Raw genomic sequence first — 21,288 nt, 5'->3', positions numbered from 1 at the left:
AAACTTTCTCTTCTTTTATTCATAGAAACTGTTTAATTGTTTAATTTTCAGGGAAACTGGAGTGATGAGTGCTGCCCCAGGGATTTAGAGACACACACTTCTCTGTCCATTTTGCTCTTTTTGGGAATTGCCCCCAACTTCTTTTTATTTACAGCGAAGATAGAGGAATATAATGATCTAAAAATTTTAGTCTACAGGGAATGAATCCAAAAAGCCCTTCCACCTCTCAATCCTAACTGCATCAGATGCAGGCATTTATTTACCTCTAGAGTCTCATAAGAAATAAGGATTATATCTAAGACTTAAATCTATTCACATTTACTCCTCAACCATTGAAAATTTTATTAAAGAGAATGTGTCAAAAAGCTTTAAAAACGTCAGGTGATGACTATTTACAGAGCTGACTAGATCTAGATACTTCACTCAAGGAAAGAGTTTTGAGCCCTGGGACTGAGATACTATCAAGTAGGGAAAAAAAACATCAATACAAATACAAAATAAAAGATGTTTAAATGATGCCAGAAAAAAACCCAAGCAGTATTAAAAAGCTGGCTTTTTCTTCTACCAGGTAGGTTCCAAGGATGGAGCTCAGGCTGGTCAGTTAAACCAGCCTGGCCTTTAAGCCTTCCTGCCAGGTGTGGTGACAGACCCATTTAGTCCTAACACTCAGCTATTTAGTGTGCATTAGTCTATATCAGAGTGCATCCCATGGCATACGTGTGTGGGTCAGAGGACAGCTTCAGGAAGTTCGTCTCCACCTCCATCTGTACCAGGGTAGTAAGGGTCAAACTCACGCCATCGTGCTTGTGAAGCAGGAACTCTGCCCACCGAGCTTTCTCTCTGGTCTAGACATACTTTCCTCAAACTCACAGAGATCTGCCTCAGCTCTGCCTCCCAAGTGCTGGGATTAAAGACGTGCACCATCACCACCTGGCTAGAAATATTTTTCTTAAAATTAGATTGCCCTATCATACATGTTTATACACAAAATATAGTAAACTTTTAAAAAAGATTAACATTAAAAAGGATAATATGCATCAGAATTCATCCAGTACTAAGAGATACTGTACCAACTTCTAAGATACTGTAATCCTTATCTAGTTAATTTCAAAGTTATCATAACTGTCTTAAATATCCAAATTTATAGCTTAAATCCTCTTAGGATCAAAGAAGAAAACTTAGTCTAACAAAGGAAAAGTGTTTCTAGTTAGAATTTCCCCCTTGAAATGATACTCAGTTTTTCACTGGCAATGGTCCTTGGGTTATTTCCCCACGTGTACTGTTATTCTCTGCCTCTTTGTAAATGTGAAACAAAACCTTCCTTGAACAGAACATGATATTGGGACATAACCTCTGATGTTTAAAATCATAGGTTAATAGGAGATTGAATTTCCTTTTTCCTTTTAAAAAGTTATTATGTACATAGTGTTTTACCTGCATGCATAATAGAAGAGGGCACCAGATCTCATTGTAGATGGTTGTGAACCACCATGTGGTTGCTGGGAATTGAACTCAGGACTTCTGGAAGAGCAGCCAGTGCTCTTAACCTCTGAGCTATCTCTCCAGTCCTGAGACTGAATTTTCAATGAAACTGCCCGTAAATACTTCCTGATGTCACAAGGGGATAAATGAAGTCAGACTGGACTCTGATCCCAAATCAAAGTAAAACAAGAAATATGCTATCAAAAAATTTTTAACTTAATATATATCCAGAATAATCATAAGTCAATAAAAAAGTTATAAGCAGCAAAAGATTATAATGTTTAAAAGGAGAAGCACAAATAGAGTACAGGTACATTTCTATATGCTTGTAATTCTGACTTCAGTTTAATGTTTTGGAGTGACTGGAGGCAGTAAATTGATTAAATGGAATTTTGTAGCCCATAAAACTTAACACTAGTTACTGCAGAGAACTGTTTAAAAAAAAAATCTGGGCGTCCAAAGGCCTGCGGAGCAACATGCCTAAGTTTTATTGTGACTACTGTGATACATATCTGACCCATGATTCTCCATCTGTAAGGAAGACACACTGCAGTGGTCGGAAACACAAAGAGAATGTGAAAGACAACTGACTACCAGAAATGGATGGAAGAGCAGGCCCCGGGCCGGATTGACAAAACGGCTGCATTTCAACAAGGAAAGATACCTCCAGCTCCATTCTCTGCTCTTCCTCCTCCTCCACCTCCTCCTGCAGGGGCCATGATCCCACCTCCCTGCAGTCTCCTGGGTCCTCCTCGTCCTGGTATGATACCTGCACCCCACATGGGAGGACGTCCCATGATGCCAATGATGGGCCCTCCTACTCCTGGGATAATGCCCATGGTAACTGCTCCTGGAGTGAGACCACCCATGGGAGGCCACATGCCCATGATGCCTGGGCCTCCATTGATGAGACCTCTTGCTCGACCTATGTGGTGCCCACTTGGCCTGGCATGACTCGGCCAGACAGATAAGAGTAGAAAGGCTCTTTATCAGTTTTGTAGTTCTTGTTCTGGAAAAAAGAAAGTATCTTCAACAAATGGTGCTGGCATAACTGGATCTCAATATGTAAAAGATTACAAATAGATCCATATCTGTCACCATACACGAAACTCAAGTCCAAGTGGATCAAAGACCTCAACATAAATCCAGTTACACTAAACTTAATAGAAGAGAAGTACTCTTGAACGTATTGGCACAGGAGATCACTTCCTAAATATAACACCAGCAGCACAGACACTGAGCACAACAATTAATAAATGGGACATCTTGAAACTGAGAAGCTTTTGCAGGGCAAAAGACATGGTCAATAAGACAAAAGACAGCCTACAGAATGGGAAAAGATCTTCACCAACCCCAAATCTGACAGAGGACTGATCTCCAAAGTATATAAAGAACTCAAGAAACTAGACATCAAAATACTGAACAATCCAATTAAAAAAATGGGCTAAAGAGCTAAACAGAATTCTCAAAAGAAGAATCACAAATGGCTGAAAGACATTAAAAGAAATGCTCAACATCCATAATCATCAGAGAAATGAAATCAAAACGACTCTGAAATACTACCTTATACCTGTCAGAATGGCTAAGATCAAAAACACTAATGACAATCAATGTTGGAGAGGATGTGGAGCAAAGGGAACACTCTTCCACTGTTGGTGGGAATGCAAGCTTGTACAACCACTGTGGAAATCAGTATGGCAGTTTCTCAGAAAATTGGGAATCAATCTACCTCAAGACCCAGCCATATCACTCTTGGGCATATACCCAAGGAATGCTCAGTCATACCACAAAGATACATGCTCAACTATGTTCATAGCAGCACTATTTGTAATAGCCAGAACTTGGAAACAACCTAGAAGCCTGTCAACTGAAGAATGAATTAAGAAAATGTGGTACACATACACAATGGAGTACTACTCAGCAGAGAAAAACAATGACAGCATGAAATTTGCAGGCAAATGGATGGAACTAGAAAATATCATCCTGAGTGACGTAACCCAAACCCAGAAGGACAAACATGGTATGTACTCACTCATAAGTGGATACTAGATATAAATCAAAGAACAATCAGACTGCAACCCACAGAACCAGGGAGGCTATATAGCAGGGGGGTCCCTGGGATGACTGTGGCTTATAATAAGTTTTGGTTTTACTCAATTACTGGGCAAGCCTCAATGAAACATTTCACTATTAGGATAAGAATTTATGCGCACGCCTTTAATCCCAGCACTCGAGAGGCAGAGCCAGGCAGATCTCTGTGAGTTCGAGGCCAGCCTGGTCTCCAAAGCGAGTTCCAGGAAAAGCGCAAAGCTACACAGAGAAACCCTGTCTCGAAAAACAAACAAATAAAACAAAACAAAACAAAAAAAAAGAATTTATACTGTATCAAGCTGATAATAGAAAAATAAATAAAAAAAATGGTTTTCTATTAAAAAAATTTGTCTTGACAAGATAATTAACTAAGGCTCACTATGCAGAATTTTCTGTTTTCAAGACAGTTTCTCTGTATAACAGTTCTGGCTGTCCTGGAACTCGCTTTGTAGACCAGGCTGGCCTTGAACTCACAGAAATCTGCCTGCCTCTGCCTCTCAAGTGCCAGGAATTAAAGGAATGCACCACTACCACCCAGCTTACTAATCAGAAATTTTAAAGATTTTTTTTTAAATTATTTTTATTTATGTGTATGTATCTGTATGAATCAATGCCATGTGTGTGCAGGGACCCTCAGAGGCCAGAAGAAAGTATCAGATACCTTAGAACATTTGACATGGGTCCTCTGGGAGAACAGCAAGTGCTCTTAATCACTAAGCCAGCCTTCCAGCTCCATGCAGAAACTTTAATGAGCCGACTACTACAGAATGGAGCTGTGTTTCTTTTGCTTGCAGGCTGGCTCCAAATATTAGCAACAAGCAACCTGATTTCAAATAGCAGCATCTAAATTTGTAAAATTAGGTGCCAAATTTGACCTGTTTCTTAAATGCAAAAGCAATGTTTAAAGAATGAGAATTTGCCACCAGGAATAACTCACAGAACAATATCCCAAAGTAAATGGTTAAAAAAAAAAATGCTCACTTTATCAGCACCTGAGCTAAATAATCACCCCAAATCATAACATTTATTAGTAGATATAGTTAAAGAAAAACATGAACTCCTCCCACACCATGTTCAATATTTTCTTTCCCTGTTTAAGCCAGCGAATAATCATCTGCAGATGTAAAAAAATCAACATTAATGATAGGTATTTGTTTAAAAAAAAAAAAAGTTGACTATGGTGGAAGTACTTAGTAGGTCTGAGGCAGGAGGCGGCAAACCTAGGCTACTTATGAAGCTACGGCCTCAGCACACCAATTGGTTATCCAAGAAATATATACAAGTACTATACAGATGAGCAGGTTGTTATATATTCAGGAATGCAATTACTAAAGTAATTACTAAAGAAAGAAAAAGAGACTGGAATTTGAATGAGGAGGTACAAGGGAGGGAAGAAAGGAAAGGGAGGAAATGATGTAAACACACACACACACACACACACACACACACACACACACACACCCCTTAACAGGCTTTTAGCAGAAAGTACTTCAAACTTTAAGCCATTAACTGGTTTTCAGTTTAAATGAAATAATGCAAAAGGCATACATATTTGTGAGACACAAAAAAATGATTCACTATTAAACCTCTTTACTTGCTGGGCACACTTGTGGTAGTGCACACCTTTTAATCCCAGCACTCGGGAGACAGAGCCAGGAGGAACTCTGTGAGTTCGAGGCCAGCCTAGTCTACAGCTTGAGTTCCAGGACAGGGTCCAAGGCTACACACAGAAACCCTGTCTCGAAAAATCAAAAGAAAAAAAAAAATGAGCTGTTGTTTAATGTGAAACTACAGTGAAAAGTCAGTTTATGATAAATTTTTTTAAATGCCATACTAAATACAAGCAATAAATCTTCGGCAAATTTACATTTTTGTATGTCATGGAATATTTTATCAAGAGTATCACAATGTATAACTCTTAGCACCCTGTGTGTTGTTATGGAAAATAACAGGGATTAAATAACATTCAGGAGGCAGAGGCAGGCGGATCTCTGTGAATTCAAGGCCAACCTGGTCTACAGAGTGAGTTCCAGAACAGCTAGGGCTACATGGAGAGAACCTGTCTTGATACCCGCCCCCAAAAGTATTAGTCTCCACCCCACCCCTAACACTTTACATAGTCGATAATCAATATAGATGCAACAGATCCAAGGTCTAGGTTATAATTCAGTGGGAGAATGCTCGATGAGTTTTATGCATAAGGCCTAAGGTTTCATCGCTAGCAAGCACCAAGAAACAAACAAAATAATGAATGGCAGCACTTCTTCCTTCCTATCAGATTAATTAGCATCTCAAGTGAGATCAGGTCATCAACAGCAGGCTTGCTCTTATACCAGATTTAATTCGCATGGTAATAACAGACTTTAAAATAGAAAGGAGAGGTTCCAATATTAGTTACCTGCACAATTGGCGGAGTTGTCTGTGAATAAGGAGATGTCACACCATAGACAGTTGAACATGTCTGTCCTTGATAATATATAGTTGCTTGAGACTGTGCAGGAGAGTACTGTTGTTGTACATTGACAGATTGTTGGTTTGAATCCCAAACACTATAATTCTGTCCTTGGACTGGGCCTGGAGCTTGTACTGGCATTACAGGAACATTGGAGTCTTGGTGTACCACACTTTCATTCTGAGCCACATACTGTGAACTGGAAACTTCCACAGAGGTTGCCACATGTGGCACCACTGGCACTGATGAAGGGGCAGCAAGGGATTCTGTAGAATGTCCTACCAAGGGCTGAGCATGGTCATAAGGAGCGGGAGAACACACATGGTCCATGCTGGGTGTGGGCAGAAGCACCTTTCCAGCATTAGGGTTGCTGGGATCCACATAAGCTTGCATGGGATAACCTGGTGGATAGCCAGCAAAGGGGTGATGAGAGGCATTATAGCCCAGAGAGTCAAAGGGTAGTGGTGATGTCATCCCCAAGTTTTGCATCTGTTGCTGTTGCTTCTGAGCCTCCCTCTGTGCTACCTCCTGTTCAAACAACTTCCTGCGTTCCTCTGTAGAAAGTTTATTCCGGTCTTTAATTCGTACTTTCTTTTTAGAAGTTGGTGTATCATATCTACAAAGAAAACCATAAAAGGTTACCAAATCATGGATATAATCCAAAAGATTTATAAAACAGTAAGGCACTCATTGATATTTCTTCTCAAATCATGAAGTAACCACTAACCACATTAAGTCTAATTTGGCACTGGCTAAAAGTCATACTCAAAATTAGTTAATGAGAACTGTTATCAAGGGCTAGCTTAAATTCAGCATCCAGCACTACACAAAGAAAGAAAGGGGGCTGGAATGATGGCTCAGCAGTTGAGGGCCCATACTGCTCTTGCAGAGAACCAGAGTGCAGGTCTCAGCACCCACGCCAGGTAGCTCACAACTGCCTATAACTCCAGTTCTAAGAGGATCCAATGATTTCTGGCATTCAAAGGTACTCATTCATGTGCGTGCCTTTGTGCACACACATACATATTTTTAAAAAACTAATCTTTAAAATACATTGGGCTGGGGAATATAGCTCAGTGGTAGAGTGTGTATCTACCATGTACAAGGCCTTGTGTTTAATTCTGACGTGCCATTAAACAAACAAACAAAAAGTAAGAAGCCTGGCAGCCAGAACGGAACCCCCAGCAAATCCAACACTTGAATAATTCTATCTCTATTCTTAGTTAAACCAGCCTCCTATTCTTCTTTAGAATTGAGGCTGATTCTGTAACCACAAATACTGAGATTTTAAAACTTTAACTCGATGAAACCCATTTCTTTGTAAAGAAGAAAGAAGAAAAGAAAAGGTGACACAAGGAAAGAAATGGTCCAGCATCAATCTAATCCAGTGCTCCGAGCGTCCTAGGGCATCTGAGCTGGATCCCAACACGCAACAAAAGCCCGGAGCACTAGCTGACAGCTGTCATCTCAGCACTCAGGAAGGAGCCTAAGGAAGGAGGCCCTAAGTTAGGCCAATCCCGTCAACAGAGTAAGATCCTTTCTAAAATCAATAAAATACAACTATATGTGCTTAAATATAAACTGCAACACTTTATTAATCCTCACATCTATCATTATGAAAAAAATCTGTTTTAAGACTCATCAGTAAAACACCCCCTCACCCCCACCCCCTGGAGCTGAGGACCGAATCTAGGGCCTTGTGCTTGTTAGGCAAGCGCTCTACCACTGAGCTAAATACCCAACCCCCAGTAAAATCCAGTAAAATTTTATACTTACTTACCTAGAAGATACTAATTCCAAAATCCACTTGTGTGTGTGTGTGTGTGTGTGTGTGTGTGTGTGTGTGTGTGTGTCTGTCTGTCTGTCTGTCTGCCTGCCTGCCTGCCTGCCTGCCTGCCTATCTTTTGAGACAGGGTCTCACCATGTAACTCTCTGGCTAGCCTAAAATTTGCTATATATAGCAGGCTGGCTCTGAACTTTCAATAGCCCTACCTGTCACAAAAATGTTGGGGTTATAGCTGTATGCTACTGTGCCCAGTCTTAACTTAGAAACTGTTTTTTGTTGTTGTTAAATAAACCTGTCTTCCATTTATTTATTTTATTCATATGAGTAGGCACACCATAATACAGTTTTGAAAGTCAGAGAACAACTTGAGGGGCTTAGGTGTTTCTTTCCTTCATGTGAGTCCTGAGAAAAGATCTTAGGCTGCTAAGCTTGACAATGAGATCTTTACCCACTGAGCGATCTCTGTGGCTTCATTTTCTTTTAAACTCTTTCAGAGTTTCACACACATATATAATGAATTTTAGTGTGGCATCCTTGCATTCCCATCCTCCTCCTTCTGAAACCCTTCTTTTTCCAACAAGTCCTCCTACCTAAAAAAAAAAGTCTATTCTACTCCATTTACTGTGCAAGTGGTGTGTGTATGGGCACCAGAGCTCAAACGTGGATGCTAAAGCAGGTTTCTTCCCTTCACCAGGACTGAACTAAGGACCATCAGGTTTGGCTCCTTGACCTACTGAGCCATCTCACCAGTCCTCCACCCCTCCATTTTCATGTCTGCCTTTGTGACCTGACTTGCAAACCTTTGCATTTGCCCAAATAAGAAAAACTCACACTCACCTGTCATCCGGCCTTTTTGTTCCCCGTTCATAGGCGGAAGAGGGTGGTGAGAGAGAGCCCCTTCGTTTCCTTTTCTCTTTATTCTGAGTTGACTTGTCCGGGTCTCTCTCTCTTGACCTGTTAGGAGTCTTTGGAATGGTTTGATCTCTGAAGGTAGCAGCATCCCTTCCTCGTTCAGTTACTAGGGATACAAGTTATTTTTAAAGTTTATTTTAGTAGGAAAATAACACATTAAGTATATAATAAAACTTCTATCCAACACAAATGTATGGATTCTTCCCCTCATTTAGTAGTGACTTTGAATTTAAAGGTTCTAGTTTTTAGTTGCTTGACATTGAGGAATGAAAACAAAATTCCTACTTCCTCATTCTAAGTCTTTAAGTAAGAAGATTTCATATGCAAGGGAAAAACTGAATTTATTATATGAAAGACTGCTCCTGAAAATATTCAAGATCACCCTTTGCAGTTCCCCATGTCTAGATTAGACTAGATACTTAGAAAACACTGGAGATAACCCTCAGATATTTAAGGACTGAGTATAGTGCTAATGGCCTAATGTAGGTAACCCTAGACTGGTAGCCTCTAATAACTTTACATTGATGTCACTGGTTCTACCAAGAAAAAAATGCCCAGCACTATTTTCTTTCTTACACAAGTTCTTTTTTTTTTTTTTTTTTTTTTTTTTTTTTTTTTTTTTTGGTTTTCCGAGACAGGGTTTCTCTTGTGTAGCTTTGTGCCTTTCCTGGATCTCACTTGGTAGCCCAGGCTGGCCTCGAACTCACAGAGATCCGCCTGCCTCTGCCTCCCGAGTGCTGGGATTAAAGGCGTGCGCCACCACCGCCCGGCTAACACAAGTTCTTTATAGCCCCATTTAGGAAGTTTAGCTATGAAAAAAATAAACCAGTAGAACCTTAAAATGTGCAAAAGATGTAACAATGGAGTGAAGAATACCACATAGGTCTTTATTTAAAGTATAAAACATATGCTCATTAAAACAAGGTAAAGGCCAACACACACACACACACACACACACACACACACACACACACACACACACACAGTGGGTGGGGAGGTTTTTTCACTCTAGCAACACTGGGTCATTGCTAGAAGGGATTCAAGAAACCATTAACTGAATTCATTGCTTTAGTTCCTTAAAGTTTGTCAGAGACACAATGAGGCAGTAAAGTCAAGTAACCACGACTACCATGGAACTTGAACTATCTCTGAGCGAATCTCTAATGATGATTCTGAGCTTTCTCAGTAGTCACTGACTTCTTGACAATCTGGTAAAGACTTTTTTCTTTTTTAGCATTCCCTGGTAAAGTATACATATACATGCACACACAACTCTACATGTAAACAGCTAAGGGAAAACACTGCTCCACAGACCTCTAGGAATATAATATAGAGTTAAGAATGTCTACTTTGAGGTGGGAGAGATGCTCAGCAGTGAAGAGCACTTGCTGTTCTTGCAGAGGACTTGTGTTAGATTTCAAATACCCACACAACAGCTCACAACCACCTGAAAGTCCAGTTCCAGATAATCTGGTACTCTTTTCTGGCCTCTGAGGGTAACACACACACACAATACACACACAATACATACACACACAATACACACACACACACACACACACACACACACACACACACACACACACACAATACCCACAAAGATAAAAGAATAATTCTTAAAAAAATTTTAAGAGTCTGGCAATGGCTCAATAAGTACTTGGTGCTCTTGGAGCGGACCAGGGTTCAGTTCTCAGCACCTATTTGGTGTCTTACAACCTCCCCTAACTCCAGTTCCAGAGGCTACTCCAGAGCCCTTTTCTGGCCTCCCACAGGCACCAGGCACTCACATGGTAAACAGTCATGTATGTAGGCAAAGTACATATACACATAACTCTAAAAAAATGTTTTTTGAATGTCTACTTTAGGGCTCAGTGGTGGTGGACTTATCTGGCATGTGGGGAACCCTAAATTCAATCCCAGCACTGCAGGAGCAGGAAAACAAATAAAGAATCTCTATTCTACAGGGACAAATGGATGAAAGGTAAATTAACAATGCAGGCAGTGTGAGAAACATCTCCTTTGGAAAATCCACTAAGAAAGAATACAGGGTATGTTTCCAAACTATTACATCCAATGTTTCACTTTTCTATGTATGTTTATTTCAAAAGGAAGAAAACTAAAGTTTTTATTAGTTGCCTCCTCAATGACCTAAAGAATTCTTATAAAGCTACCTACACAAGTATTCTTCAACCTACCTGTGCTCTCCTTTTCGGTTTGACTTTTCTTTGGAATTCGATACACCTCCTGGAGGGGAAAAAAGGTGAGTTAATAGTTTTGGATAAAAATATGGGTTCTTTGAAACTGATAGATTTCATGACACCATAAAGGTATGAGGAGGCAGGGAAAACAACACATGGAGAACAGATTGGTTGATATTTAATTATTCTCTAAAATCTAACACATTTGACTTTAAATCAAACAGGAACTAGCCCTATGAAAATGAGTAAAAGGAGATGTGTGTGTACATATTTTACATTTACCAAGGTTGTATTATCACACTGGCAACACAGCAGAATAAAAGACTAAGGCACTGTTTGTGACAAGAATCTACTTCCTGAAAATTCTAATTCCTGAATGCACTTTGCATATATATATATATATTCCTGCAAAAAAATACAACAGAAGTCATCTATAGTTCCTTTACTGAGTATATTCCTAAGGATAATTCTAATGTCTCACCCACCATCCTCACGAAGAACAGTAACTCAGTTATAAAAAATACTTTGAAAATTACATATATAGACAATTCCTGCTGGTCAGCATATTTTTTCTGTGTTGTTTATTGTTTATACGGTGCTGGGGATGAAAACCAGTCTCTCTCACACACCCCAGGCAAACATTCCACTATTGAACTATGCTTTATCCCCATTCCCACATAACCCAGGAAAGCATTTCACTACTGAACTACGCTTTATCCCCACTACCATCCTTTGCCATGCTAGAGAAAACAATTTAGGGTCTTTGCATACACTGGGCAATTCAGTGTATTTTTCTATGGCTGCAAAAACCTTGCTAATGAACAAATTATCTACTTTCACACAGCTGTTGAGAGGGGGAGTGAGGGAGGGGTAGCACTATTATTAGGTCATCAATACTCCCAAAATGGCATCTAGTATTGTACCAAAACCGATCATGAAAAATGTCAACTGTCTTTTGTCTTGAAATGCATTTACTTGCCATGTGATTCTGCAGAGCATGCTTTGCTGTCTGGCAATCCCACATTGTTCTAGTCCAGCAGGCAGTGCACGGGCACCAGTTCTTACCCAGCTACTGAGTGAAGTAAGCCAATCACTGATAAGCTTACACATTCAATGGTACATGATCCTCTCCCTTTACAGCTGTGTAACAGTGACCACACCCATATTGCCTGGTTACCATCTGTGTAACCCAATTTTGAAAATACACTCTAAGATAATTAAACTCTTTTCACATTAAAGTTAGATCTAGTAATATTTGGAGAAAATGTTACACAAATGAAGAAGGGTCAAGATGAAATAAGCAGTGCATAGTGGCGCACGCCTTTAATCCCATCGATCAAGAGGCAGAGGCTGGTGGGATCTCCATGAGTTCGAGGCCAGCCTGGTCTACAGAGAGAGTTCCAGGACAGCCAGAGCTACATAGTAAGGCCCTGTCAAAACAAAAACTCTTATTATTATATTATATGCATGCTGACAGATTATCTAATACATAATGATTATTATAATTTTATCTGTGTACTTCTCCTGTGTACAGTTATGTTCTTAAATGTATCACATGCATTATCTAATTTAAGCTTCAAAACAAACCTCTAGTGTAGAGTAGGACAGTGCTTGTCTAGTAGGTCCTAGGATCAATCCCAGCACCATTCAAAAAAATTTTTTTTGAAAAAATTCAGCTATAAAACAATACTGCACTTTATAAAAGGGCAACTTATTTGAAAGTTTAGCTACCTATTCAAGATTACGGTGCTATGAGGTCTAACTCCAACACACTTATCTGCTTAACTAGATGACACATCTTACAGCTGACAGCATTGTTTTGGGATAAAGTAACACTCTGAGATTAATGGACGGGGACACACACACACACACACACACACACACACACACACACACACACTTCTCCATTCTGTTAGCCCCTAGGTCCCTCTTATGTTCAGGACTTTTATTAGAACTGTGACTCTTTACACAGCTGTGGTGGTATTGTATTCCACAAAATATTGTGCACCCTAATAAATTTATCTGGGGTCAGAGAACAGCCACTAGATACAAAGGCTAGAAAATGGTGGCACTCACACCTTTAATCCTAGCATTCCAGAGATAGAAATCCCTCTGGATCTCTGTGAGTTCAAGGCCACATTGGAAACAGCCCAAGCATGGTGACACGCCTTTAATCCCAGAAAGCCAGCCTTTAATCCCAGAGAGTGGTGGTAGAAAGCAGAAAGATATATAAGGCGTGAGGACCAGAAACTAGCAGCATTTGGCTGGTTAAGCATTCAGGCTTCTAGCAGCAGTTCAGCTGAGAGCCATTGGGATAAGGACACAGAAGCTTCCAGTCTGAGGAAACAGGACTAGCTGAGGAATTGGCAAGGTGAGATAGCTGTGGCTTGTTCTGTCTCTCTGACCTTCCAGTGTTCACCCCAATAACTGGCCTTGGGTTTTATTTTATTAATAACTTTTGAGATTCCTGCTACACACAGCTGCACAATGATTCCAGGAAACCTTTTATATTAATAACACCCAAGACAAGCTGAATCTTTTGGTGCAGGTTTCAGAAATCCTTCTTTGTAAAAAGCTCTTCAGTGAAAGCTGAAAACTACTCAAGTAGTTATGGGTTGTTCTTAAAAATTCTCCTACCTCCTAGCAAGAGAAACTCTGGGAAAGAACTACCTATCTGCCCTTGGCTCAGAGCTCCGGAGCTCTTTGCTCTTGATCCGCTTTTGCCTGCTGAAAAAACATAGTTCAATCTGCTGCTCCCTCCTCTTCGAGGGACGCCTACAGTCATCTAGCTGTGAGTATGGCATCAGGGATAAAGGCAGGAGGGGAAAGCTGACACTCCATTCTACGTGTAACCAAACTTGAAGAAAAGTAAAGCTACTACCTATCAGCAACCACCTGTACTGTAAATTAATCTGAAGAAGTTTGACAACAACTACTATTTGAAAATACTATGTCAATCTAGGTACTCAAAATCCAACATGTTCATTCATAAAGAATACTTAGAATAGATATATCAAAGGACCACTTACAGATAACACAACTTCATTCTTTTCCACAGGATCCTGACATGAAATGTTCATGAAAAATGCCAAAAATAAAATATTATACAGACTTCAAAAGTTGGGAACTACCATTCTGTGATGGTAGTTCATGTGCCATAGAAAATGCGTTCAAAGGTTACATCAATTGTTAATTTGAAAATACATTCTGAGGACAGTAAGATGGCTCAGCAGGTTAAGGGTGTCTCCTGGGACTCACATAGGAGAAAAGAACTGACTGTGAAAAAAAATGTCCTCCACATATGCACAGTAGTACACACACACACATATGATTTATAATTTTCATTATTATTATTTTTTAAGTTTTGTGTATGTGTGTGAGTAGGCATGTGTACATGAGCACAGGTGCCCAGAGGTATTAGACACTTCTGGAGCTGAAGTTACAGGTGGTTGTGAGTCACCTGGTATGTGTGCTAGGAATCAAACTCAGATCTCCAGGAAGAGCAAGGGCTGTACATGCTCTTAAATGCTGGGCCACCTCTCCAGCCTAAACTACAAGTGTTTGTTTGTTGTTTAAAATAGATTTCTTACATTCACAAAATAAACTACTACCACCGATGGTTGATAATTTAACTGTAGTAAAAATTATCAGTACTACCTAAAAATAAGCAGAACAAGTTTTATCAGTGTATATACATGATTTGGAGTAACTTAATCTTCCTCTTATGAAACCAAAACCACATGGAAATGGATTATCTACTCCCTCCTACTCAATTTATGTATCAGGAGACTGAACTCCTAAAAATGAAAATAGACTGTATCAAAGTCGCATGATATTTTGAAAAATGAAAAGGAAGCAGCCTTGTGAAAACTACTGTGAAATTTCTTAGGATCACCCTGTCTGGTAAATAAATAGTTTTACTGTATTAGCCTGACTAATAGGAAGTCCACCAGGACTGATGTCACAGTCACAGGTCAGTGAGTCTATTGAAGAAAATACTAAAATCACTTCATTTTCGTCATTCTAGTCAAGAGACTGGCATGTAAGACAGCACTGAATTAGCAGACTATGGCTCTGTGTTCAACCCTTAATCTCAGAGAGGCCGAAAAAAATCTTACTTTCTCATTCCATCCAAAATTTAGATTTTTTTTTTTTTTTTGGAGACAGGGTTTCTCTGTGTAGCTTTGGTGCCTGTCCTGGATCTCACTCTGTAGACCAGGCTGGCCATGAACTCACAGAGATCCTCCTGGCTCTGCCTTCCGAGTGCTGGGATTAAAGGTGTGCACCACCACCACGCAGCTCTTTTTTATTTCTTTAGTGCTTAGGTAGTACTCCCAACTAACACACACATATACACTCAAGCTGTAACTCTTGTGCCAAAAACATCTCTTCTTTCTAGCACCAGAACAGTGTCCAGTAGGTAGTCAATGTTCAATTGTTAAGTGGATTAATAAGTGAAATTTTACTCACACAGTACTACATAAACTATCTCAAACAGTAGGGTGGTGACCAACTGTAGAGAGTACCTGTAGAAATCTAGTTTGCTGATGTAGAAAACAAAAGTATCAACTACAGCCTAAAAGCATATACTAATACTCTTTTTCTGTATACTTGAGAAATAGACTGCCTACCATGAAGGAATTCACAACATAGTAAAAACTCTAGGAATTGGTGAATTAGCTAGCACACCTGCCATCATAGGACTTGGGAGGTAGAGGTGAGATGATCAAAAGTTCAAGATAACTTTAGCTACATAGAAAGTTCCACGCAAACCTGGCTACCCGAGACTGTTGAAAACAACACACACCCAGAAGAATGGCAGAGACTTGGTTCATGCTAAGTTTCATACATATTTTCACACTGCTAAAGAAGAGATTATTACTATATGTACATTACATGCAAAACAGACTAAAAGAGGATAAGTAACTATCATGGATCTGAGATCATCCAAGCCTAGATTTTGTACAAAACACAAACCTTTTTGTTTTATGGAGACAGGGTGTCCTCCCATAGTACAAGCTAACCTCAAACTCAGTGCAGTTTGAACTCCTAATTCTCCTGCCACTACTTCCAGTGTGTTGGAATTATTTTCTATGACAGAAAGGCTACCTCATCATTTTCATTCTGTTTTCGCTCCTAACCATAACAAACTTTTTATTTAAATAGAAAAATCTCCAAATAAACTAACTCAGATTTTGCCTGGGACCAATGCTCAAATTCATCCAATCTTTATTACACCACAATATTTCTGAAACAAAAAATCCTAGAAGGCAAATTTAGAGATGTCTACCTGAATGTTTTATCTTTAACTTGAAACAAGAACTATCCCAAGTCAGTTATTAAAGTTGAGGTATGTGTTTATGTGCTAAGACATTTCTAGTTTTTGTGAAAATATTTCTGCATTTGGGTATAATATTATATATATATATATATATATATATATATATATATATATAAAATCTATTTACACAAAAGCGGAAATAAAGTCTGGCTTTAAAAATGTGATCGAACAGAACAAAGAATCAGACTCTGACCCTCCACTTGCAAGGCGAGCACTTCACCGACTGACCCTTCTCCACAAAGCCCCCAATCTTTCCTTTCTCAATACAGAGGCTTGCTTTGTCAAATGAGAGGCTGAAAAACAAAATTTAAAGGATAAATTTCAGAAGTTCTACATCTTAAAAAAGGAAATTCAACAGGTCAAAGGAAGAAAAGATGGTGCTGCATAGCTGGCTCAGCAGTTAGAGCATGTACTCGTCTTGAAGAGGACCCACGTTCAATCCCAGCACCCACATTATAAATGGCTCGGAACCTCATGTAACTCCAGCTCCAGGGGGTTTGACACCTCTGCCTCCTCTGCACTGACATACACATATACGCACAGACTAACACATTAATGATACATTTTCAACTAAAAAAAAAAAAAAAGGAAACAATATTAAGAAAAAAGCTATGGGCTAACAGACAGTCGCTTTATCTCATGGCAACAGGATTTGGAGAAACTACCCCAAGAACGGAAACTGCACGGGATAGGCAGCAGTGCCGCTCAGTTGGCAGAGGGCTCGCCGGGTATGGACACAACTCGGCACCACAGCCAGGTACAGTGGCCCACTCCTATAATCCCAGCACGTGGGAGGGGAGGAGGAGGATCCCAGATGAGGTTCACATCCTAAGCTATGCAGTGTGTTTGAGGCCAGCAGAGAGAGATAAATAAGAAACTGTCTCCAAACAAAGCAAAAGAAAAACAAACCCAACACACAATTATCTTTTTCTTATAGGTCTGGGCAATAGGGTAGAAACTGAAACCAAGTCCTAGAGGTATGCTCTACCACTAAACACACTGCCAGGTCCAGTATCTTCATTCTAGAGGAAAACTTTTATAAATGATAACTATATATCTGCCAAACAAAAGGGAATAAATTAAAGGCATTTCTTAGATCTTCCAGAAGACGATGCTAAAAAGCCTCCACAAAGACTGTAGGTTGAGAGACTTAAGTTATAAATTCTATGTCACATACATTAATTGTCAATAGTATATACTGCACCATACTAGATAGTTAAAAATTATTTATCTGAGAGAATAAAACATGAGTTTTGGACTATTGTTTGAATCCCCCAGCATTTATTAATAATACAGACATTATATAAACTCGGCAACTGGGAATTCAACATTGTGAAACATTTCTTTTATGTAGTTATCTAAGAGATAGTATCATATAAAACATCTAAAAAACACTCAAAGATTGCTTTTCAAATGAGTCAAATTTTTGAAAAAGGTTGTATTAAGAATAAAAGTATCCCTGAAGCTATTAGTAGAAATTAGTATTGCAACATGAAGCATCAGCTTATGGAAGATTTTGCCTTGAATCTGAAAAAGAAGTGCAAGAGAGAGCCAAAGGAATGCTGAAAATAGATGTATGAAATTCAGAATCCAAATCTTTGGCTAACCTAAGAGATCTTTAATATGGAAAAGTCTTAAAAAATAACAATGAGGGCTGGAGAGATGGCTCGGTGGTTAAGAGCACTGGCTGCTCCTCCAGAGGACCCAGGTTCAATTCCCAGCACCCACACAACAGTTCACATCTGTCTGTAACTCCACTTCCAGGGCTTCTGACATCCTCACACAGACATGCATGCAGACAAAACACCAAAAAACATTTTTAAAAATTATATTAAAACAAACAAACAAAAACAAAACGTGGGGGTGGGGGTGCACACCTTTAATCCCAGCACTTGGGAGGCAGAGGCAGGTGGATCTCTGTGAGTTCAAGGCCAGCCTGGTCTATAGAGTGAGTTCCAGGACAGCCAGGGCTATACAGAGAAGTGCTGTGGGATGTCCTAAATGCTGTAAATATATGTTGCTATGATTGATTGATAAATAAAATGCTGATTGGCCAGTAGCCAGGCAGGAAGGATAGTGTAGGCGGGACAAGGAGGGGGAGAATGCTGGGAGGTGGAAGGCTGAGGCAGGGAGACGCTGCCAGGTGACGTGACACGTGGCAAGGTATAGATTTATGGAAATGGGTTCATTTAAGATGTAAGAACAGATCGCAAGAAGCCTGCCATGGCCATACAGTTTATAAGTAATGTAAATCTCTGTGTGTTTTAATTGGGTCTGGGCGGCTGCAGGAGCCGGTTGAACACAGCAATACTCCAGCTACAGAGAAACTGTCTTGAAAAACAAAACAAAACAAAAAACAATGTTAAGTATGGGTACTGTAAGAAATTGCCACCCAAAAAAAGTTACACAGGAAAAGAAGTTGATTTGAAAGAAAACCAAGATGAAAGAGAGGAAAGCCTTTGTTTATTAATTTGTTTCCTCATTCTTATTTGTTTGTTTTTGGTTTTCTTGAGACAGGGTTTCTCTGTGTAGTCCTGGCTTCCTGGAACTCACTATATAGATCAGGCTGGCCTTGAACTTAGAGATCTGCCTGCCTCTGCCTCCCTAGGATTGAAGGCACACGTCATCACAACAGGTTGTTTTCTCATTCTTAAACTGTTGAACACATTACCTGCTATTACTAAATTGCATGACCTGCCCCCGCCCCCAGCAGTTCCTAAAAGTACTTGGAAGCTTCTCATAAAACAATAGAGTACTTTGATAAAACATCCTACCCATTAGGAAGGCTGAAGCAAGAAGACTGAAAGTTTAGGACTAGCCTCGACTACAGAGTGAGTTAAAGACAGCCTGGGCAATGAGTAAAACAAACCCTGTCTCAAATTAAAACCTACAAAAAGGGCTGGGGATATAAACAGTGGTAAAGGGCTTGCATACCATGTATAATGTCCCTGAGTGCTTCTCCGTACCATCCTTCCCCCACAATAATAAAAATCACAAACGAGCTGCTAGAAATATATTATAAAAGGTGAATTATAATGAAGTATGCAACAATTTCTAAAACATTTTGGAAAAACTGAGGATACAGTGAAGTGCTTGTCTACCATGTACAAAGCCCTGGGTTTAACCATAAACGAAATAACTTTTCTAGAAATGAAAAAATACTTAAATACTGACTATTCCTGAGCCAAAGCGCTTATCAGAACAAAATAATGTATGGTATCTGTTCTGTAATAAGAGGTGTATTTTATGTTAAGGTATGTGCATGTGTACATATGTGTGTCTGAGCACACAGGAAACACAGGTCAACCAACCTGCTATCTTCCTCTAGCTCTCCACCTTTTCCCCCCCTTCTCTCTTTTTTGAAGACAAGGTCACTCACTGAACGTGGGGCTTGCCAATTCAGCTAAGCTGGCTGGCCAACGAGCCCCCAGGATCTGCCTTTCTCCACCTACACATGCTGGGGTTACAAGAAAAGTCCACGTGTCCCACTTCTTTTACAGGACTGATAAGCTCAAGTCCTCAGGCCGTGCAGCAAGCACTTGACTCACTGACCCAGCGTCTCCCAAGCCCAGCAGGTGCATTCTGAAAAGCTGACTTTTCTCCTTGGTGGCCACCAAATCTTTTTCCTAAGCACTTTCCTAAAAGACAACAGCAACTATACAAGAAGCAAGGAAAGACTGAGCAGTCCCAGGGTCGTTGCTGAAGACTAGACAAAAAGGAGAGGATAAAGAGATACAAAATATGAACAACTAAGACATGGAAATTGAAGGTAAAGCACCAACTTCAAGTAAAAACAGAATCCCAAGAAAGAAGGAAAGAGTTTTAGAAATAGTGACAATATGCTTTGCAGAACTGAAGAAATATAAAATACTTCTGACTACAAATGTCAAAAGAATAAAACAGGTAATTAAAAACTACGCGTTAAGTCTATCCCTGGGAAACTGCTTGTCAGAAAGATTTGACTGGAAAAAAAATTACAAAGAGGCCTTTGGGGGCCCTTGTTACAAAGTCTGATGACCTGAATTTGATTTCTGATACCCACACGGTGGAAGGAGAAAATTGACTCCTACGATCTGTCCTCTAGTCTTTCACCATGGCATGTGCACAAGCATAAGCATCCACATGCATGTGTGTGCACACACATACACCCCACACAGAATAAACAGTATAATAAAGAAGGCTTTGAAGATAACATGCTTATCTAGAGGAAGTGAAGTGATGCCCCACCCCCCCACGCCCCCCGCAGCATAATGTGCTGCCCATTTTTATTCATTCATTCTTTATTTTGGTGCTGGGCTGAACCCAGGGCTGTACATGCTAAGCATGAGTTCTACCACTGAGATACTCTCCTGGCCTCACCTGTTTATTCTTTTAGAGGCCTCTGAACAGACATTTTTATGTCTAACTCCAGATAACTGAGCACCCAAGAAGTGAAAAATAAGTAAGGTCCATTCTCAGTTTTCATCCACTAAGTACCACCTGTCTCACTAAACAGATGACAATATCTTCACTGGTCAGAATGTGGTATTACAGGTACGTGTACGTACACACACACACACACACACACACACACACACACACACACACACACACAGTATGTTGCCTGCCCCAGAGAACTACCATAGAGACAGAGTAGGAAAGAAACATTTCACTATATGCACTTTATAGCACATACAAGAATGACCTTTCTCAAACAGAAAACATCACACATCTCAGAAGCAGCTCTAGGTATAGTACCAAAGGATTGATCCTGCACACTGAACATGCTCCTGATGAAGACCTGGTTCCTCAAGAGGCAACTGCTAAATGCTGCTGTTTGGCAGAGCCCTTCCTTACTTCATTGTGCATTGACTGAAGCTTGTTTTTCTTACCCCTCCTTCTCAAGCTCTGCCCATCTTGACTACAATTAAATGATTACTTACATATTTTATATAATTTATATACTTATATATTTTATTCCATTTATATCTGCTGGGCTTAGGTTAAATCATGAAGCATAGAAAGGTAACAGCGAACACAGTTCCTG

The 21,288-nt window shown here is 39.8% G+C and overlaps 1 protein-coding gene, 1 long non-coding RNA gene and 1 pseudogene across 10 annotated transcripts in view; 2 read left to right on the top strand and 1 right to left on the bottom strand.

Moving 5' to 3' along the window:
- Positions 1–21,288, bottom strand: part of Setd2 (SET domain containing 2, histone lysine methyltransferase) — a 108,131-nt gene that overhangs the window by 30,092 nt on the left and 56,751 nt on the right. For all 9 annotated transcript variants that reach the window (XR_013052958.1, XR_013052956.1, XR_013052957.1 and 6 more), the window contains 3 exons: positions 10,919–10,967; positions 8,649–8,829; positions 5,972–6,641 (listed from right to left, as the gene is read on the bottom strand). Coding sequence is in view for 5 of the 9 variants with exons in the window: in XM_076577153.1 (XP_076433268.1) it covers positions 5,972–6,641; positions 8,649–8,829; positions 10,919–10,967 (900 nt within the window). In the remaining 4 variants the exon portion in view is untranslated. The remainder of the gene's footprint in view (positions 1–5,971; positions 6,642–8,648; positions 8,830–10,918; positions 10,968–21,288) is intronic.
- On the top strand, positions 1,959–2,453 carry LOC143274347 (U1 small nuclear ribonucleoprotein C pseudogene; annotated as a pseudogene).
- Positions 10,659–19,893, top strand: LOC143274348 (uncharacterized). Its single transcript, XR_013052959.1, has 3 exons — positions 10,659–10,771; positions 16,912–17,019; positions 19,763–19,893. It is a non-coding gene; the product is annotated as an uncharacterized LOC143274348 (long non-coding RNA).

Source organism: Peromyscus maniculatus, chromosome 7 (assembly GCF_049852395.1).
Source record: "Peromyscus maniculatus bairdii isolate BWxNUB_F1_BW_parent chromosome 7, HU_Pman_BW_mat_3.1, whole genome shotgun sequence".
NCBI classification, from domain to species: domain Eukaryota; kingdom Metazoa; phylum Chordata; class Mammalia; order Rodentia; family Cricetidae; genus Peromyscus; species Peromyscus maniculatus.
Note: the sequence above shows the minus strand (reverse complement) of the source record. Positions and strands in the feature narration are given on the sequence as shown.